Source organism: Bombina bombina, chromosome 2 (genome assembly GCF_027579735.1).
Source record: "Bombina bombina isolate aBomBom1 chromosome 2, aBomBom1.pri, whole genome shotgun sequence".
In the NCBI taxonomy this organism is placed as follows: domain Eukaryota; kingdom Metazoa; phylum Chordata; class Amphibia; order Anura; family Bombinatoridae; genus Bombina; species Bombina bombina.
In genome coordinates, this window is record NC_069500.1 from 1,231,244,538 (window position 1) to 1,231,266,403 (window position 21,866).

Sequence of the window (21,866 nt, forward strand, 5' to 3'; positions counted from 1 at the left end):
TCAGAATCATCGATGCTCTCTCCTGTTTGATCTTGGCAATCAGTCGAGGGAGCAGAGGAAACTGTGGAAACACATAAGCCAGGTTGAAGAACCAAGGCGCTGCTAGAGCATCTATCAGCTTCGCTTCTGGGTCCCTGGACCTGGATCCGTAACAAGGAAGCTTGGCGTTCTGGCGAGACGCCATGAGATCCAACTCTGGTTTGCCCCAACGATGAATCAATTGAGCAAACACCTCCGGATGGAGTTCCCACTCCCCCGGATGAAAAGTCTGACGACTTAGAAAATCTGCCTCCCAGCTCTCTACGCCTGGGATATGGATCGCTGACAGGTGGCAAGAGTGAGTCTCTGCCCAGCGAATTATCTTTGAGACTTCTAACATCGCTAGGGAACTCCTGGTTCCCCCTTGATGGTTGATGTAAGCCACAGTCGTGATGTTGTCCGACTGAAATCTGATGAACCTCAGTGTTGCTAACTGAGGCCAAGCCAGAAGAGCATTGAATATTGCTCTTAACTCCAGAATATTTATTGGGAGGAGTTTCTCCTCCTGAGTCCACGATCCCTGAGCCTTCAGGGAGTTCCAGACTGCACCCCAACGTAGAAGGCTGGCATCTGTTGTTACAATCGTCCAATCTGGCCTGCGAAAGGACATACCCTTGGACAGATGGACCCGAGATAGCCACCAGAGAAGAGAATCTCTGGTCTCGTGATCCAGATTTAGTAGAGGGGACAAATCGGAGTAATCCCCATTCCACTGACTTAGCATGCATAATAGCAGCGGTCTGAGATGCAGGCGGGCAAATGGCACTATGTCCATTGCCACTACCATTAAGCCGATTACTTCCATGCACTGAGCCACTGACGGGCGTGGAATGGAATGAAGGACACGGCAAGCATTTAGAAGTTTTGATAACCTGGACTCCGTCAGGTAAATGTTCATTTCTACAGAATCTATAAGAGTCCCTAGGAAGGAGACTCTTGTGAGTGGGGATAGAGAACTCTTTTTCTTTTCCTCGTTCACTTTCCACCCATGCGACCTCAGAAATGCCAGAACTATCTCTGTATGAGACTTGGCAATTTGAAAGCTTGACGCCTGTATCAGGATGTCGTCTAGATAAGGAGCCACCGCTATGCCTCGCGGTCTTAGAACCGCCAGAAGTGAACCCAGAACCTTTGTAAAAATTCTCAGGGCTGTAGCCAACCCGAAGGGAAGAGCTACAAATTGGTAATGCCTGTCTAGAAAGGCAAACCTTAGGAACCGATGATGATCTTTGTGAATCGGTATGTGAAGGTAGGCATCCTTTAAGTCCACTGTGGTCATGTACTGACCCTCTTGGATCATGGGTAGCATGGTTCGAATAGTTTCCATTTTGAATGATGGAACTCTGAGGAATTTGTTTAAGATCTTTAGATCCAAAATTGGTCTGAAGGTTCCCTCTTTCTTGGGAACCACAAACAGATTTGAATAAAAACCCTGTCCTTGTTCCGTCCGCGGAACTGGATGGATCACTCCCATTACTAGGAGGTCTTGCACACAGCTTAGGAATGCCTCTTTCTTTATCTGGTGAGCTGATAACCTTGAAAGATGAAATCTCCCTTGTGGAGGAGAAGCTTTGAAGTCCAGAAGATATCCCTGAGATATGATCTCCAACGCCCAGGGATCCTAAACATCTCTTGCCCACGCCTGGGCGAAGAGAGAAAGTCTGCCCCCTACTAGATCCGTTTCCGGATAGGGGGCCGTTCCTTCATGCTGTCTTGGGGGCAGCAGCAGGCTTTCTGGCCTGCTTGCCCTTGTTCCAGGACTGGTTAGGTTTCCAGGCCTGTCTGGAATGAGCAACAGTTCCCTCTTGTTTTGAAGCGGAGGAAGTTGATGCTGCTCCTACCTTGAAATTTCGAAAGGCACGAAAATTAGACTGTTTGGCCTTTGATTTGGCCTGGTCCTGAGGAAGGGTATGACCCTTACCTCCAGTAATGTCAGCAATAATTTCTTTCAAGCCAGGCCCGAATAAGGTCTGCCCCTTGAAAGGAATGTTGAGTAACTTAGATTTTGAAGTCACGTCAGCTGACCAGGATTTAAGCCATAGCGCCCTACGCGCCTGGATGGCGAATCCGGAATTCTTAGCCGTTAGTTTAGTCAAATGAACAATGGCATCAGAAACAAATGAGTTAGCTAGCTTAAGTGTTTTAAGCTTGTCAATAATTTCAGTCAATGGAGCTGTATGGATGGCCTCTTCCAGGGCCTCAAACCAGAATGCCGCCGCAGCCGTGACAGGCGCAATGCATGCAAGGGGCTGTAAAATAAAACCTTGTTGAATAAACATTTTCTTAAGGTAACCCTCCAATTTTTTATCCATTGGATCTGAAAAAGCACAATTGTCCTCAACCGGGATAGTGGTACGCTTTGCAAAAGTAGAAACTGCTCCCTCCACCTTAGGGACCGTCTGCCATAAGTCCCGTGTAGTGGCGTCTATTGGAAACATTTTTCTAAATATAGGAGGTGGGGAAAAGGGCACAACCGGTCTATCCCACTCCTTGCTAATAATTTCTGTAAGCCTTTTAGGTATAGGAAAAACATCAGTACACACCGGCACCGCATAGTATTTATCCAGCCTACACAATTTCTCTGGTACTGCAACTGTGTTACAGTCATTCAGAGCAGCTAATACCTCCCCAAGCAATATACGGAGGTTCTCAAACTTAAATTTAAAATTAGAAATCTCTGAATCAGGTTTCCCCGAATCAGAGATGTCACCCACAGACTGAAGCTCTCCGTCCTCATGTTCTGCATATTGTGACGCAGTATCAGACATGGCTCTTACAGCATTTGCGCGCTCTGTATCTCTTCTAACCCCAGAGCTATCGCGCTTGCCTCTTAATTCAGGCAATCTGGATAATACCTCTGACAGGGTATTATTCATGATTGCAGCCATGTCCTGCAAAGTAATCGCTATGGGCGTTGATGTAATTGGCGCCATACTAGCGTGCGTCCCCTGAGCGGGAGGCAAAAGGTCTGACACGTGGGGGGAGTTAGTCGGCATAACTTCCCCCTCGACAGAACCCTCTGGTGACAATTATTTTATAGATAAAGACTGATCTTTACTGTTTAAGGTGAAATCAATACATTTAGTACACATTCTCTTATGGGGCTCCACCATGGCTTTCAAACATAATGAACAAGTAGTTTCCTCTGTGTCAGACATGTTTAAACAGACTAGCAATGTGACTAGCAAGCTTGGAAAACACTTTAAACAAGTTTACAAGCAATATAAAAACGTTACTGCGCCTTTAAGAAACACAAATTTTGTCAAAATTTGAAATAACAGTGAAAAAAGGCAGTTACACTAACGAAATTTTTACAGTGTATGTAACAAGTTAGCAGAGCATTGCACCCACTTGCAAATGGATGATTAACCCCTTAATACCAAAAACGGAATAATAAATGACAAAAACGTTTTTCAAACAGTCACAACAACTGCCACAGCTCTACTGTGGCTTTTTACCTCCCTCAAATACGACTTTGAAGCCTTTTGAGCCCTCCAGAGATGTCCTGGATCATGCAGGAAGAAGCTGGATGTCTGTGTCTGTAATTTTTGCTGCGCAAAAAAGCGCTAAAATAGGCCCCTCCCACTCATATTACAACAGTGGAGAGCCTCAGGGAACTGTTTCTAGGCAAAATTCAAGCCAGCCATGTGGAAAAAAACTAGGCCCCAATAAGTTTTATCACCAAACACATATAAAAACGATTAAACATGCCAGCAAACGTTTTATATTACATTTTTATAAGAGTATGTATCTCTATTAATAAGCTTGATACCAGTCGCTATCACTGCATTTAAGGCTTTACTTACATTAATCCGGTATCAGCAGCATTTTCTAGCAAATTCCATCCCTAGAAAAATATAACTGCACATACCTTATTGCAGGAAAACCTGCACGCCATTCCCCCTCTGAAGTTACCTCACTCCTCAGAATATGTGAGAACAGCCATGGATCTTAGTTACTTCTGCTAAGATCATAGAAAACGCAGGCAGATTCTTCTTCTAAACACTGCCTGAGATAAACAGTACACTCCGGTACCATTTAAAAATAACAAACTTTTGATTGTAGAAATAAACTAAGTATAAAACACCACTCTCCTCTCACGACCTCCATCTTTGTTGAGATTTGCAAGAGAATGACTGGATATGGCAGTTAGGGGAGGAGCTATATAGCAGCTCTGCTGTGGGTGATCCTCTTGCAACTTCCTGTTGGGAAGGAGAATATCCCACAAGTAATGGATGATCCGTGGACTGGATACACTTAACAAGAGAAATAAATATTAGATTTTCATTTTCAAGTTCAAAAGGTTACAGGGATGTCAAAGTAATCCTTACATATGCAAAGCACATAATAAGCACTGCATTGCAAAATATATACTAAAGAAATGTTATCAAATCTTTAAAAGGGACAGTAAACACCTTGAGATTTGTATATGTTTAGTTATGGATAATGAAACAACTTACAATATACTGGCCCCTTTCATGTAATTTAGCTCTGACAATTGAGCAATTTCTAATTCCAAGAATTTAAACTGCACCCTGCTGACTTCTCAGGACTAACCCTGTTACATATTTGACTTTATCAACTGCAAAACAATGTGCTGTATACTAACATTATAGCCAATGATAGACTTGTTGGCTGTAGACTAAAGCACAGATTGGTAGGTGTAGTTTGGCTATTGATAAATAATGGCAGTAAAAAGGATGTTAATTTGTTTTAAAAACATTCTGACTTGGCTTTTATGCTCTGTTCTTACACAGCAACACAACAGAAATGCCTTGTAATTACAAGGTGTTTACTGTCCAGTGTGGTAAATTAAGAGAAGTTATAAAATAAACCTCTTGAAAACTTGTGGGAAACTCATGTTCTAGGTCTTTGTTGTGACCAGTTAGGAACAGACGTAAATTGGTTTGTGCCCATCATACCACATAACGTGTGTATATATATATATATATATATATATATATATATATATATATATATATATATATATATATATATATATATATATATATATATATATAAAACACACACATACATACATACATACACACACACATACATACATATATACACACACACATACATACATATACATACACACACGCCGCAGCTTTAGAAAGCTCCAGCAGTCTTGGCTGTTACTTTACGGGCAATCTGTCCGCATATGGAAAAAGAGTGCAATCTGTGCTCCCGTTACCATATGCGTTCAGACTGCCACATCGGTACAGACAGTGACAGTCTGTGTCACTGTTTGTAACAATCTCATTCAGTGCCGGTGGGAGGTGCGGGAGGAAAGGAGGGAGGTTGGTTGGTGGTAGAGAGGCGGACGGGGCGGGAGAGGCCCTATTCTACTGAAAATAAAGTATAAGAGGGAGGGAAGGGATGCTAGACAACAGAAAAAAAAAATCAGGGTGGGGGTGACCCTACAATTAATATAAAAAATGAATACAAAAAATACAAATAATAAATTTTAATAATAAAATTAGTACCTAAACTGGAATGGTAAGGGGGTATCCTACACTGCAGAAAAAAAATATAATAATAATAATAATATAAAAAAAGCCCTAATACTTAATACTGGTAGACTGTATTCCAGTACCTAATGGTGAGGAATGAAGAGATGTTTGGGGGAGATCAGGGAGGTGTCAGATGGGAGGGTAATCCTTACACTAGAATACTATAACCTTTGCCAGCTAACTAATTAACCCCTTCACTGACAGCAAATTCAGAAGTATGGTGAGCAGCTGCAATTAGTGGCCTTCTAGTTACCAAAAAGCAATGGCAAAGCCATACATTTCTGCTACTTCTGAACAAAGGGGACCCAGAAGCTTTTAAATCCATTTATGTTATAACTGCACAAGTTGTATGTAAATAATGTCAGCGAGAAACAATTTTATATATGATCGCATTTGGCAGCAAAATAGTGGCATTTTATTTTTATATCTATTTATATATATATATATATACACACACACCAAGAGGGGCCTAGCTCGATACCTTTTGTTGTCTACTAAAAAAATAACATAATTTATGTAAGAACATACCTGATAAATTAATTTCTTTCATAGTGGCAAGAGTCCATGAGCTAGTGACATATGGGATATACATTTCTAACTGGAGGGGGCAAAGTTTCCCAAACCTCAAAATGCCTATAAATACACCTCCCACCTCACTCATATTTCAGTTTAACGTATAGCTAAGAAGGGAGGTGTAAAAAAAGGAATAAAAAGCATACAAAAAAGAGGAACTGGAAAAAATAAGGTGCTTTATACAAAAAAAATCAAAACCAAAAAAAATATGGTGGGTCTCATGGACTCTTGCCACTATGAAAGAAATGAATTTATCAGGTAAGTTCTTACATAAATTATGTTTTCTTTCATGTAAGTGGCAAGAGTCCATGAGCTAGTGATGTATGAAATAGAATACCCAAGATGTGGAAGTCCACAGAAGAGTCACTAGAGAGGGAGGGATAAAATAAAAACAGCTAAATCCGCAGAGAAATTAAATCCAAAAAAATCATTAAGTGAAAAATATAAAAAATTTCTCCCAAACATCATTTTTCCACACTGAAACTGTTAGACTGCAAAGGGAAATAAACATAGACCTGACTCATGGCAAATATATACAATATATATTTACAACTTTAAAAATATAAAGTGCCAAACATAGCGGAGAGTGTCTTAAAAAGATATATACTTACCTGAGGACACCCATCCACATATAGCAAACAGCCAAACCAGTACTGAAACATATCAGCAGAGGTAATGGTAGAGGAGTATAATGTCAATCTGTAAAGGGAGGTGGCAGATGAATCCCCACAACCGGATTTACAGAGAGCCTTAGAATTGATTTACCATAGGTGAAAACATGGCATCATTAGGCAATACTCCCCTTCACAGCCCTCAGAAAAACACTGTACTTTTAGCAAAATGCTTAGAAGCGCCTTTCACAAAAGAAATCAAGCACGACTTGCTTCACCATCCTCCAACGAAGGCAAAGTTTGGGAAACTTTGCCCCCTCCAGGTAGGAATGTATATCCCATACGTCACTAGCTCATGGACTCTTGCCACTTACATGAAAGAAAACAGAATTTATGTTTACCTGATAAATTACTTTCTCCAACGGTGTGTCCGGTCCACGGCGTCATCCTTACTTGTGGGATATTCTCTTCCCCAACAGGAAATGGCAAAGAGCCCAGCAAAGCTGGTCACATGATCCCTCCTAGGCTCTGCCTTCCCCAGTCATTCAACCGACGTAAAGGAGGAATATTTGCATAGGAGAAATCATATGATACCGTGGTGACTGTAGTTAAAGAAAATAAATTATCAGACCTGATTAAAAAACCAGGGCGGGCCGTGGACCGGACACACCGTTGGAGAAAGTAATTTATCAGGTAAACATAAATTCTGTTTTCTCCAACATAGGTGTGTCCGGTCCACGGCGTCATCCTTACTTGTGGGAACCAATACCAAAGCTTTAGGACACGGATGAAGGGAGGGAGCAAATCAGGTCACCTAGATGGAAGGCACCACGGCTTGCAAAACCTTTCTCCCAAAAATAGCCTCAGAAGAAGCAAAAGTATCAAATTTGTAAAATTTAGTAAAAGTGTGCAGTGAAGACCAAGTCGCTGCCTTACATATCTGATCAACAGAAGCCTCGTTCTTGAAGGCCCATGTGGAAGCCACAGCCCTAGTGGAATGAGCTGTGATTCTTTCAGGAGGCTGCCGTCCGGCAGTCTCGTAAGCCAATCTGATGATGCTTTTAATCCAAAAAGAGAGAGAGGTAGAAGTTGCTTTTTGACCTCTCCTTTTACCAGAATAAACAACAAACAAGGAAGATGTTTGTCTAAAATCCTTTGTAGCATCTAAATAGAATTTTAGAGCACGAACTACATCCAAATTGTGCAACAAACGTTCCTTCTTTGAAACTGGATTCGGACACAAAGAAGGCACGACTATCTCCTGGTTAATGTTTTTGTTAGAAACAACTTTCGGAAGAAAACCAGGTTTAGTACGCAGAACCACCTTATCTGCATGGAACACCAGATAAGGAGGAGAACACTGCAGAGCAGATAATTCTGAAACTCTTCTAGCAGAAGAAATTGCAACCAAAAACAAAACTTTCCAAGATAATAACTTAATATCAACGGAATGTAAGGGTTCAAACGGAACCCCCTGAAGAACTGAAAGAACTAAATTGAGACTCCAAGGAGGAGTCAAAGGTTTGTAAACAGGCTTGATTCTAACCAGAGCCTGAACAAAGGCTTGAACATCTGGCACAGCTGCCAGCTTTTTTGTGAAGTAACACAGACAAGGCAGAAATCTGTCCTTTCAAAGAACTTGCAGATAATCCTTTCTCCAAACCTTCTTGAAGAAAGGATAGAATCTTAGGAATTTTTATCTTGTCCCAAGGGAATCCTTTAGATTCACACCAATAGATATATTTTTTCCATATTTTGGTAGATATTTCTAGTTACAGGCTTTCTGGCCTGAACAAGAGTATCAATGACACAATCTGAGAACCCTCGCTTTGATAAGATCAAGCGTTCAATCTCCAAGCAGTCAGTTGGAGTGAGACCAGATTCGGATGTTCGAACGGACCTTGAACAAGAAGGTCCCGTCTCAAAGGTAGCTTCCATGGTGGAGCCGATGACATATTCACCAGGTCTGCATACCAAGTCCTGCGTGGCCACGCAGGAGCTATCAAGATCACCGATGCCCTCTCCTGATTGATCCTGGCTACCAGCCTGGGGATGAGAGGAAACGGTGGGAATACATAAGCTAGTTTGAAGGTCCAAGGTGCTACTAGTGCATCTACTAGAGTCGCCTTGGGATCCCTGGATCTGGACCCGTAGCAAGGAACCTTGAAGTTCTGACGAGAGGCCATCAGATCCATGTCTGGAATGCCCCACAATTGAGTGATTTGGGCAAAGATTTCCGGATGGAGTTCCCACTCCCCCGGATGAAATGTCTGACGACTCAGAAAATCCGCTTCCCAGTTTTCCACTCCTGGAATGTGGATTGCAGACAAGTGGCAGGAGTGAGTCTCCGCCCATTGAATGATTTTGGTCACTTCTTCCATCGCCAGGGAACTCCTTGTTCCCCCCTGATGGTTGATATACGCAACAGTCGTCATGTTGTCTGATTGAAACCGTATGAACTTGGTCTTTGCTAGCTGAGGCCAAGCCTTGAGAGCATTGAATATCGCTCTCAGTTCCAGAATATTTATCGGGAGAATAGATTCTTCCCGAGACCAAAGACCCTGCGCTTTCAGGGGTCCCCAGACCGCGCCCCAGCCCACCAGACTGGCGTCGGTCGTGACAATGACCCACTCTGGTCTGCGGAAGCTCATCCCCTGTGACAGTTGGTGGCTGTCCCTGGACAACCTGAGTGAATCTCTGGTCCTCTGATCTACTTGTATCGTCGGAGACAAGTCTGTATAGTCCCCATTCCACTGACTGAGCATGCACAGTTGTAATGGTCTTAGATGAATTCGCGCAAAAGGAACTATGTCCATTGCCGCTACCATCAAACCTATTACTTCCATGCACTGCGCTATGGAAGGAAGAGGAACAGAATGAAGTATTTGACAAGAGTTTAGAAGTTTTGATTTTCTGGCCTCTGTCAGAAAAATCCTCATTTCTAAGGAGTCTATTATTGTTCCCAAGAAGGGAACCCTTGTTGACGGAGATAGAGAACTTTTTTCTACGTTCACTTTCCACCCGTGAGATCTGAGAAAGGCCAGGACAATGTCCATGTGAGCCTTTGCTTGTGGAAGGGACGACGCTTGAATCAGTATGTCGTCCAAGTAAGGTACTACTGCAATGCCCCTTGGTCTTAGCACCGCTAGAAGGGACCCTAGTACCTTTGTGAAAATTCTTGGAGCAGTGGCTAGTCCGAACGGGAGTGCCACAAACTGGTAATGCTTGTCCAGAAATGCGAACCTTAGGAACCGATGATGTTCCTTGTGGATAGGAATATGTAGATACGCATCCTTTAAATCCACCGTGGTCATGAATTGGCCCTCCTGGATGGAAGGAAGGATTGTTCGAATGGTTTCCATTTTGAACGATGGAACCTTGAGAAACTTGTTTAGGATCTTGAGATCTAAGATTGGTCTGAATGTTCCCTCTTTTTTGGGAACTACGAACAGATTGGAGTAGAACCCCATCCCTAGTTCTCCTAATGGAACAGGATGAATCACTCCCATTTTTAACAGGTCTTCTACACAATGTAAGAATGCCTGTCTTTTTATGTGGTCTGAAGACAATTGAGACCTGTGGAACCTCCCCCTTGGGGGAAGCCCCTTGAATTCCAGAAGATAACCTTGGGAGACTATTTCTAGCGCCCAAGGATCCAGAACATCTCTTGCCCAAGCCTGAGCGAAGAGAGAGAGTCTGCCCCCCACCAGATCCGGTCCCGGATCGGGGGCCAACATCTCATGCTGTCTTGGTAGCAGTGGCAGGTTTCTTGGCCTGCTTACCTTTGTTCCAGCCTTGCATTGGCCTCCAGGCTGACTTGGCTTGAGAAGTATTACCCTCTTGCTTAGAGGACGTAGCACTTGGGGCTGGTCCGTTTCTGCGAAAGGGACGAAAATTAGGTTTATTTTTGGCCTTGAAAGACCTATCCTGAGGAAGGGCGTGGCCCTTGCCCCCAGTGATATCGGAAATAATCTCTTTCAAGTCAGGGCCAAACAGCGTTTTCCCCTTGAAAGGAATGTTAAGCAATTTGTTCTTGGAAGACGCATCCGCTGACCAAGATTTTAGCCAAAGCGCTCTGCGCGCCACAATAGCAAAACCAGAATTTTTCGCCGCTAACCTAGCCAATTGCAAAGTGGCGTCTAGGGTGAAAGAATTAGCCAATTTGAGAGCATGAATTCTGTCCATAATCTCCTCATAAGAAGAATCTTTATTGAGCGCCTTTTCTAGTTCATCGAACCAGAAACACGCTGCTGTAGTGACAGGAACAATGCATGAAATTGGTTGTAGAAGGTAACCTTGCTGAACAAACATCTTTTTAAGCAAACCCTCTAATTTTTTATCCATAGGATCTTTGAAAGCACAACTATCTTCTATGGGTATAGTGGTGCGTTTGTTTAGAGTAGAAACCGCCCCCTCGACCTTGGGGACTGTCTGCCATAAGTCCTTTCTGGGGTCGACCATAGGAAACAATTTCTTAAATATGGGGGGAGGGACGAAAGGTATACCGGGCCTTTCCCATTCCTTATTTACAATGTCCGCCACCCGCTTGGGTATAGGGAAAGCTTCGGGGGGCCCCGGGACCTCTAGGAACTTGTCCATTTTACATAATTTCTCTGGAATGACCAAATTCTCACAATCATCCAGAGTAGATAACACCTCCTTAAGCAGAGCGCGGAGATGTTCCAATTTAAATTTAAATGTAATCACATCAGGTTCAGCTTGTTGAGAAATTTTCCCTGAATCTGAAATTTCTCCCTCAGACAAAACCTCCCTGGCCCCCTCAGACTGGTGTAGGGGCACTTCAGAACCAATATCATCAGCGTCCTCATGCTCTTCAGTATTTTCTAAAACAGAGCAGTCGCGCTTTCGCTGATAAGTGGGCATTTTGGCTAAAATGTTTTTGATAGAATTATCCATTACAGCCGTTAATTGTTGCATAGTAAGGAGTATTGGCGCACTAGATGTACTAGGGGCCTCCTGTGTGGGCAAGACTGGTGTAGACGAAGGAGGGGATGATGCAGTACCATGCTTACTCCCCTCACTTGAGGAATCATCTTGGGCATCATTTTCTCTAAATTTTGTGTCACATAAATCACATCTATTTAAATGAGAAGGAACCTTGGCTTCCCCACATACAGAACACAGTCTATCTGGTAGTTCAGACATGTTAAACAGGCATAAACTTGATAACAAAGTACAAAAAACGTTTTAAAATAAAACCGTTACTGTCACTTTAAATTTTAAACTGAACACACTTTATTACTGCAAATGTGAAAAAGTATGAAGGAATTGTTCAAAATTCACCAAAATTTCACCACAGTGTCTTAAAGCCTTAAAAGTATTGCACACTAAATTTGGAAGCTTTAACCCTTAAAATAACGGAACCGGAGCCGTTTTTATATTTAACCCCTTTACAGTCCCTGGTATCTGCTTTGCTGAGACCCAACCAAGCCCAAAGGGGAATACGATACCAAATGACGCCTTCAGAAAGTCTTTTCTATGTATCAGAGCTCCTCACACATGCATCTGCATGTCATGCTTCCCAAAAACAAGTGCGCAATAGAGGCACGAAAATGAGACTCTGCCTATGATTAGGGAAAGCCCCTAGAGAATAAGGTGTCCAATACAGTGCCTGCCGGTTATTTTACATAATTCCCAAGATTAAAATAATTCCTCAAGGCTATGAAGTATAAAATATGCTTATATATAACTCGTTTTAGCCCAGAAAATGTCTACAGCCCTTGTGAAGCCCTTTTTTTCTTTATGTAATAAAAATGGCTTACCGGATCCCATAGGGAAAATGACAGCTTCCAGCATTACATCGTCTTGTTAGAAATGTGTCATACCTCAAGCAGCAAAAGTCTGCTCACTGTTTCCCCCAACTGAAGTTAATTCCTCTCAACAGTCCTGTGTGGAAACAGCCATCGATTTTAGTAACGGTTGCTAAAATCATTTTCCTCTTACAAACAGAAATCTTCATCTCTTTTCTGTTTCAGAGTAAATAGTACATACCAGCACTATTTTAAAATAAACTCTTGATTGAATAATAAAAACTACAGTTAAACACCAAAAAACTCTAAGCCATCTCCGTGGAGATGTTGCCTGTACAACGGCAAAGAGAATGACTGGGGAAGGCGGAGCCTAGGAGGGATCATGTGACCAGCTTTGCTGGGCTCTTTGCCATTTCCTGTTGGGGAAGAGAATATCCCACAAGTAAGGATGACGCCGTGGACCGGACACACCTATGTTGGAGAAATATAGTTTTGATAAGCAAATAAAAAAAACAAGGCTCTACTTATGTTTAAATGAAGAAATAGCAAAAATGCTAACATTTCTTCAGTATTTAGGGCAAGTTTTTCTCTGGAATTCCAGGTGGTGAAGGGGTTACATTTTGAGCTTTATATTACAGTAATACATAATATAGTGGGGTACACTTCTCCACAGAACCCAAAGCAAACATACAATTATAAAAAAAAAATAATTTAAATCCAAACAAAATGGAAAAAATAAACACTTTAATATCCCTTAAACACAAAGGCAAACATTATAAACTGCAAGCAGATAAGGAGAGTAAAGATTACCATTTGCATCATGGGAATACTCCACCCCAGCAATGCTGCATCGGCGGAAAACCATCTTGTTTTCAGTAAGAGTTCCTGTCTTGTCTGAGAAAATGTGCTGGACTTGGCCAAGGTCTTCTGCAATATTTAAAGATCTGCACTCTATCATGGAGTCTACTTTGTCACAATAGAAATCTCTGTCATTTTGTATAAAATAGATCTGCCCCAGTTTAACTATTTCAATTGAAACGTACAAAGAAATGGGAATCAACACCTGAAAAAAAAAATGATAAAGAATTTACTTTTATGTTTCAAGCTCTGAAAATAGAAAGGAGAACATAATGAAATAAGAAACAAAATTAAACGGTCATAATTAAGATAGAGCATGCGATTTTAAACAACTTTCTAAATGACCTATATGGTTCAACTTGCTTTGTTCTCTTGGTATGCTTTGTTAAAGAGTAAAGCATAGGAGCAACAATGCACTATTAGGAGCTAACTGAACAGATTGGGTGAGCCAATGACCAGAGGCATGGCCCTGCAGCCACCAATTACCAGCTAGCTCCCAGTAGCGCATTGCTGCTCCTGGGCCTACCTAGATATGCTTTTCAAGAAAGGATATCAAAGGGAACCAAAAAAACAGAACATTGGAATGTTGTTAAAACCAGCATGCTCTATCTAAACCTTAAAATGTTCAATTTAGCATTTACTGTCTATTTAAACTAAATGCAAAATCGGGTTAAGGTAATTTACTCCATCTATTGGCAGCAAAAACTAGAAAAGCCTGTTGTAAACCACTTAGTAACTTAAACACACATTCTGCACAAAGTATGCAACAAGCTATATAATATTTATTCTGTAGTATAAGCTGCACAAATTAAACAAAGGGACACAACAGAAAAATAATGAAAGGGAGGAATAAATAAATGACTAGAAAGCATAAGGAGAAATTAAGAGAAACAGGGACACAGATAAAGGAAAAAGGGGGGGGGGGGTAAAAAAAAAAGAAATTAGTAAAATCAAAATTAGTTTCTAAAAAGGGTTTATAAATCAAATGGTTTTATTTACATCCTAAGATCATGAGCACAGTAAACATTTCTCAGAAAAATTAAGCCTTTGTTGCTTTTTTGATGCCTATTTACCTACTGAATTACCCTTTAAAATGATAGATTATATCACACACCCTAGATAACAGAGAAGGGGTTCAAGCAATATGGTACTATTGGATAATTAAATGAACACCAGGCATATCGGACTAGTGGGAGATATCACCTTAGGTGTATACTAACGACATTACAATCCTTACCTACTGATATACATATAACAAAAACCAAACTGTGATGTGTCGTCACTTCCCTTCCCCCCCCCCACTTTTTCTACACTCTTCTACTCTACCTTCCATCTCATTATTTTTCTCTTAACGATGTACTATCTTAGTTGAAATTAGTCAGAGATAGAATGATTAACGCTGAAAATACTGAGAATTCAAACATAGCTCAGCAACAGTCTGAGATGTATCTAGATATTAAGAGTATACTATTTTAAAGGAGAAATTACTAGATAGCACAGAAAATGAACAGACTTTGTACCATCACAATCAACTGATAACAGGACTCTACTATTAATCTACCATTGCTGAGATTATATAGGTAATCAAGTACTGCCAGAACTGAATAGAATGTTGTAAAGTTTATGAATCTAATCATCTGTCATATAAAAAATTTATTTTACAACCCTATTCTCTGGAACCCGAGATGATGGAGTTTGATGCAGAGGAAGGTATCTGTTTTGTATTTGTTTATTGCTTTAAATTAATAAAAATTATTCAAACATAAAATGATAGATTATGGATTCCTTAAAGGGACACTGAACCCAAAAAAATTATTTTGTGATTCAGATAGAGCATGCAATTTTAAGCAACTTTCTAATTTACTCCTATTATCAATGTTTCTTCGTTCTCTTGCTATCTTTATATAAAAAAGAAGGCATCTAAGCTTTTTTCTTGGTTCAGAACTATGGACAGCAGTTTTTGATTGGTGGATGAATTTATTCACCAATCAGCAAGGACAACCTAGGTTGTTCACCAAAAATGGCCCGACATCTAAACTTACATTCTTGCATTTCAAATAAAGATTCCAAGAGAATGAAGAAAATTTGATAATAGGAGTAAATTAGAAAGTTGCTTAAAATGTTATGCTCTATCTGAATCACAAAAGAAAATAATTGGGTTCAGTGTCCCTTTAAGTCAGTAGGTGTGTGTGTCTTTTTAAGGAACCCCCCAGGACAATACATATTTAATAAATGATTTGATATGTTTCAATAAATGATACCTGTAACAATATTATCATTGTCCAGAACATATAGAAGCCAGCCAAAGCAGGTGGTGTGTGCTGTCCACTAGGTTCAGGTATATTGTAAACAGGTGGTTCAGAAAAGCCAGCCAACCAAATTCCATGACCTTTATTTAAAAAAAAAAAAAAAAAAAAAGTTGCCGTTAAAAACAAAGTTAAAAAATAAAACACTGTAAAACATTATTTTGTACATATAGCTGAAAGAGTTTGGAAAATTGGGGGCAGACTGGATGACAATTTAAAGCGATGGAATTAGATGGAGTTTAATTCATCAGTTATATTGAAGATAGACTTGAACATACTTTTTAATGTAGCGCTGAAATTCAAATACTTTTATAGTGGGCGGAAGGAGCGCAGGGTAATGGTTTGAACAGTTCTCCAATCGGCGCTCTAGTAAAAAAAAAAAAATTTGTGCGAGTGTTTGGCGAGACTACTGATAGGAGAACAGTTAAAACCATTAGCTTAAAAAACTAAATTACTTTTGAAGTGGGCAACAAAGCGCAGGGTATTTGAATGTCAACGCTACATTAAAAAGGAAGTTAAATCGTATCTTCACTACAACAGATGAATTAAACTCCATCTAAAATATTGATAATATTCTGGATCTGTTTATACAAAAGGGAAAAGTTTACTATCCCTTTAACCCTTTCATGACAGGGTCAATTTGTTGTTCCTAAGGAAACAAATTGAAATCCCGCGGTCGCGAGATTTCAGTAATGGAATCAGGTCAGGGGGGCATCCCTATGATGCCAGGCACGCCCTCCAGACCGCAATCGCATCCAAGAAGCGCCGGTGACTTCAGGACAGTCAAACAGCTAGGGCGTTCTATTCCGTCCTAACGGTGCTAAAGCCCATCGCAGTTAAGACGGAATAGAATGCCATAATGGCATTAAAAGGTCAAGTAAGTCTAGATTGTAGGCATAAATAGAAAATAAATTATAATCATGTCCCAGTAATACCACTCACCAACAAAAAGACCAGAGAGAAAATCAACCCTTTTCAGGTGGGTATAAGCAACCTCCACTTTTTGGTATGTACTATGCAGAGACAAGAGCCAAGATATGGAAATTTCAGCAAGTTTAATTAAATTTCCAGTTATATGCATCAGCAATTGTTCTGGATGATGTCACTGGGCACTATAAGAAGAAAAGCAGGATCCGCAAGACATTATCCTCAACTCCCATATAAATTAATTAAATAATTAAATAGAAATAAAGGTTTGATGGAATGGGTGTGGTCCCAAATCCCATATACAGTATCTCACAAGTGAGTACTGTACACCCCTCACATTTTTGTAAATATTTTATTATATCTTTTCATGTGACAACACTGAAGAAATGACACTTTGCTACAATGTAAAAAGGTGAGTGTAACACCTATATAACAGTGTAAATTTGCTGTTCCCTCAAAATAACAACACACAGCCATTAATGTCTAAACCGTTGGCAACAAAATTGTGGAAATGTCCAAATTGGGCCCAAAGTGTCAATATTTTGTGTAGCCACCATTATTTTCCAGCACTGCCTTAGCCCTCTTGGGCATGGAATTCACCAGAGCTTCACAGGTTGCCACTGGAGTCCTCTTCCACTCCTCCATGACGACTTTACGGAGCTGGTGGATGTTAGAGACCTTGCACTCCCCAACTTCCATTTGAGGATGCCCCACAGATGCTCAATAGGGTTTAGGTCTGGAGACATGCTCAGCCAGTTCATCATCTTTACCTTCAGCTTCTTTAGCAAGGCAGTGGTCGTCTTGGAGCTGTGTTTGGGGTTGTTATTTTGGAATACTGCCATGTGTCCCAGTCTCCGAAGGGAGGGGATCATGCTCTGCTTCAGTATGTCACAGTACTCCCCAGTGATGGCAGCACTCATGCAGGCCCAGACCATGACACTCCCACCACCATGCTTGACTGTAGGCAAGACACACTTGTCTTTTTACTCCTCACCTGGTTGCCGCCACACACGCTTGTCACCATCTGAACCATATAAGTTTATCTTGGTCTCATCGGACCACAGGACATGGTTCCAGTAATCCATGTCCTTAGTCTGCTTGTCTTCAGCAAACTGTTTGAAGGCTTTCTTGTGCATTATCTTTAGAAGAGGCTTTCTTCTGGGACGACAGCCATGAAGACCAATTTGATGCAGTGTGCGGTATGGTCTGAGCACTGACAGGCTGACTACCCACCCCTTCAACCTCTGCAGCAATGCTGGCAGCACTCTTACGTCTATTTCCCAAAGACAAACTCTGGATATGACGCTGAGCATGTGCACTCAACTTCTTTGGTTGACCATGGAGAGGCCTGTGCTGAGTGGAACCTGTCCTGTGAAACTGTTATATAGTCTTGCCTACCGTGCTGCAGCTCAGTTTCAGGGTCTTGGCAATCTTCTTATAGTCTAGGCCATCTTTATGTAGAGCAACAATTCTTTTTTTCAGATCCTCAGAGTTCTCTGCCATGAGATTCCATGTTGAACTACCAGTGACCAGTATGAGAGAGTGTGAGAGCAATAACATCAAATTTAACACACCTGTTCCCCATGCACACCTGAGACCTTGTAACACTAACGAGTCACATGACACCGGGGAGGGAAAATGGCTAATTAGGCCCAATTTGGAAATGTCAGAAGACAACAAAACAACTGCTAAGTGACAAAAAGAGGGGTTTTATGACCACATGAAAAGTTGGTTTTTCAAGCTTTGGATTTTCTGCTCATCCTTTTCTTAAAATTAAAATTTTACTTTAAATTGCTCTCCCCTTTAATGTGTTCCCAATGGTCCATTTTACCTATAGAAAGTATATTTGTTTGCAAACATCTCTTTTACATTTTTTTTTTGTTATTTGAAATAGCTGTGTGCCCATTGTATCCCCATCAATACTAAAAATATGAGTAGCAAATGTTTTATCTGTAGAAAAGTTATGTAAACAGGAGACAATAGCACTAACCTCTCAGTGGGGGTATGAGGGACAGAGAGATTTTGTATCTTTTTACAAAGACTCCTATAGACACATGCACACTCCTAAGCTACTATCAGCCTACATGGAGTTTAGTCTTCAACAAAGGATAGCAAAGCAACAAAGCAAATTTGATAATAGAAGTAAAATGGAAAGTTGTTTAAAATTGCATGCTCTGAAACAAAGTTTAATATTGACTTTATGCCCCTTTAAGGGAAAACAAAGTTTTTACTAGTGTCCCTTTAATAGTCCGTCTGATGGTGAGTAAAGAAATGTAAAAAATATCCTAATACATAATCCTGTTTTGCCGTTCCATTTAACCAGTTAGTTAGGCTTTGTTTTAGCCTTATTATGCGAAAAATTCCAACAAATGATTGAATGACAATGTTTTTATTATTTGATTAAATGAAATGCATAGCAATATCTAATTAAAGCAACAGTTGATAGTATACATTTTTCTTATTGTACGCCAAATAAAATGATCATCTAAAGAAATCTGATCAATAAAGTTTGATTTTATTAGCTTGTGCCTCAAAAAAAGCGCACACAGATAAGAATTTAGGCAATTATTTTTGTTCTACAGAAAGTTTTGACACCTAGTATAAGTTTTTTTTCAAAATTTGATATGATGTATAATAGCTTTACATATTTACATTTTTACATATAATTTGCATCTCACGTTGTTAAACATGTAATATTACTGTCAATAAAAATAAAGTGTATAAATGCATTAATGTGTTACTTGGGCAGGGCACAGGATACACGTCTTCTTAATCTTTATTATATTTAAAGTCTGTGTGGGAGGAAAGGCTATTTATATATTTCATTTTACATATTAATCACATTAAAAGATCATGCTCATGTATTTTGTGGGATATAATTGACCCTTTCCAGTATGTTGACACTAAAGAGATAGGGAATACAATTTTTTTTTAATTTACATACTGTTTGTATTATTTTTTTCAGAACATGTAGAAATAAGAATGTTTTTGTTAATGCAATTATCACATACACTCTACAAATTGTGATACAAACAGAAGATATTTCATTGTCATGTATGTATGTATGTATGAATGAATGAGTGAAAATCTATCCTTAATATTATTCCCTTGCTGTGTTTCTGTGCCATACAAATGGTCTACACATCTACTCATGGCACACTGAACTTGATTTAGGTGTCTGTTTAACCCCTAATCGATTTTAAAAGCCTTTGAAAAATAATCAGACAACTTAAAAAGGACACTAAAGTCAAAATTAAACTTTCATGATACATATAAAGCATGCAATTTTAAACAACTTTCAATTTACTTCCATTAACAAAAACAGAAATTATGCTTACCTTATAATTTTCTTTCCTTCAGATGGAAAGAGTCCACAGCTGCATTCATTCCTTTTGGGAATTAAGAACCTGGCCACCAGGAGGAGGCAGACACACCCCAGCAAAAGGCTTAAATACCCCTCCCACTTCCCTCATCCCCCAGTCATTCTGCCCAGAAACAAGGAACAGAAGAAGAAATATCAGGGTGAAAAGGTGTCAGAATAATAAAAACATAGAAAAACACGGGCGGGGAGCTGTGGACTCTTTCCATCAGAAAATTATCAGGTAAGCATAATTTATATTTTTCTTCATAAATGGAAAGAGTCCACAGCTGCATTCATTACTTTTGGGAAAAGGTGGCCCATTCTGAGGGCATCAGGCCAACAAGCCCTACCCAAAAAAAAAAAAAAAAAAAAAACGCTTCGTCCGAAGCCAATAAAGCTTAGAAAGAAAGAAAAGGAAAAGGCCCCAAGGACACTGACCCTGCAGATAGTCCATAAAACCTTGCTAGAGACCGCAGTAAGGACTTGACTGAGCCAACCAGCCTCCAGGAGACTCCACCGCCCATCAGTCGGTCCCCAACGTCCCACCCCTTACTATAGGAAGGGATCAAGCACCAAGAACTCCCAAAAAAAAGGAGAAAACGAGAAAGAAAAAATCAAGGATCCCCGAAGGGATCCCAAATAAAGTGAAACCGGTTCCAAAAGAAAATTGGAACACCGATAACCAAGCCAAGCTCATAGAAATCCGAAACAGTCTTGAGAAAAAGGCAGGTAACGAGAAAACACAGCACCCACAGTGGGTATGCAAACTCTAGCCTTCAGGCAGTGAAGCCGCTAAGCTAACCACTAGACCAAAACAGCAGGTCATACCCCGGAATACGCAAAAACAACAAGGTTAAGACCAGGAACAGAAACCGAGAAGAAAACTTCTCCTAAATACAATGCAATCGCATCTAAAAGACAACTGAAGACAGAGTCCTCAAGTCACAGATAACTCAGAATATCAAAATATTCACAGATCCAACACGTGCAGCAAGCCCAGATAAGTGAACACCTGAGGCAACCCACATGCTACAGTCATACCAGGATGACTCTGGAAAAAGAATACTTGCCAGCAAGTAAAAGCAGCTGAAAAGAGATATCAAATCCTAATTGCCAAACATCCACTAAACAGTGGGCACATCACAGGCTATCCAAAAGCCATCAGTCCTTCTCAAATATCTTGAACATAGAGAAGGCACAAAACCACAAGAACGCTCACCGGACCTTAAAAAGGCCAGAGGACGACCACATATCTCAGATCCTGCTCCACACATGACCAGCCCAAGCGACAGGCAGGTCCGAAAAACAGGGGAACAAAATGGACCCCAAACAGCAACCCCTAGGGAAGGACTGAATGGGTGAACTCTGTCACCCCAACAGAACTCGGGTGCTAACCCAAGAGCTCCCTCAAATAGGTACTGTCAAAGAAACCCCATAGGAGATGAACATCGCAAATGCAAAAGAATCCTATGAGAACCCAATATAACTGACCGTCTCAACACGGAGATCCCAGTCTCCACAGAAGGAACAACACAAGCTCCCAGAAAGCAAACTGCTCACCCTTACAGGATAAAATACCAGTTCCAACTTCCTGCACACAGGAATGGACAACAACCCTCCAGAGAGAGGAACCCCCCCTTCATAAGAAGGACCAAACAACCCCCCAAAAGGAAGGGCACATAAAAGGACAGTGCACATGCTCAAAAGGCATGAGACATGTCTAATGAAAACAAAAGCCGAATTAAAGACATCCAGATGTCCCGAAGAACACAGAAAGAACTCCCTACGAAGGCGAATATACATTGTTCAAAAGACAAGGAAAGCCATAAGTAGCACATCCAAGAGCGCCCATAACCTGGCCAAGCTGCTAGCAGGCTTAACTAGCCATTCCTTAGGCCATAGCT

General features: G+C 40.6%; 1 protein-coding gene across 1 annotated transcript in view; it reads right to left on the reverse strand.

Moving 5' to 3' along the window:
- The window catches only part of ATP10D (ATPase phospholipid transporting 10D (putative)), a 452,340-nt gene that overhangs the window by 189,614 nt on the left and 240,860 nt on the right, over positions 1-21,866 (reverse strand). Inside the window, exons 8-9 of the mRNA XM_053703992.1 lie at positions 15,630-15,757; positions 13,321-13,573 (exon numbers count right to left, since the gene is read on the reverse strand). Coding sequence (XP_053559967.1) covers positions 13,321-13,573; positions 15,630-15,757 — 381 coding nt within the window. The remainder of the gene's footprint in view (positions 1-13,320; positions 13,574-15,629; positions 15,758-21,866) is intronic.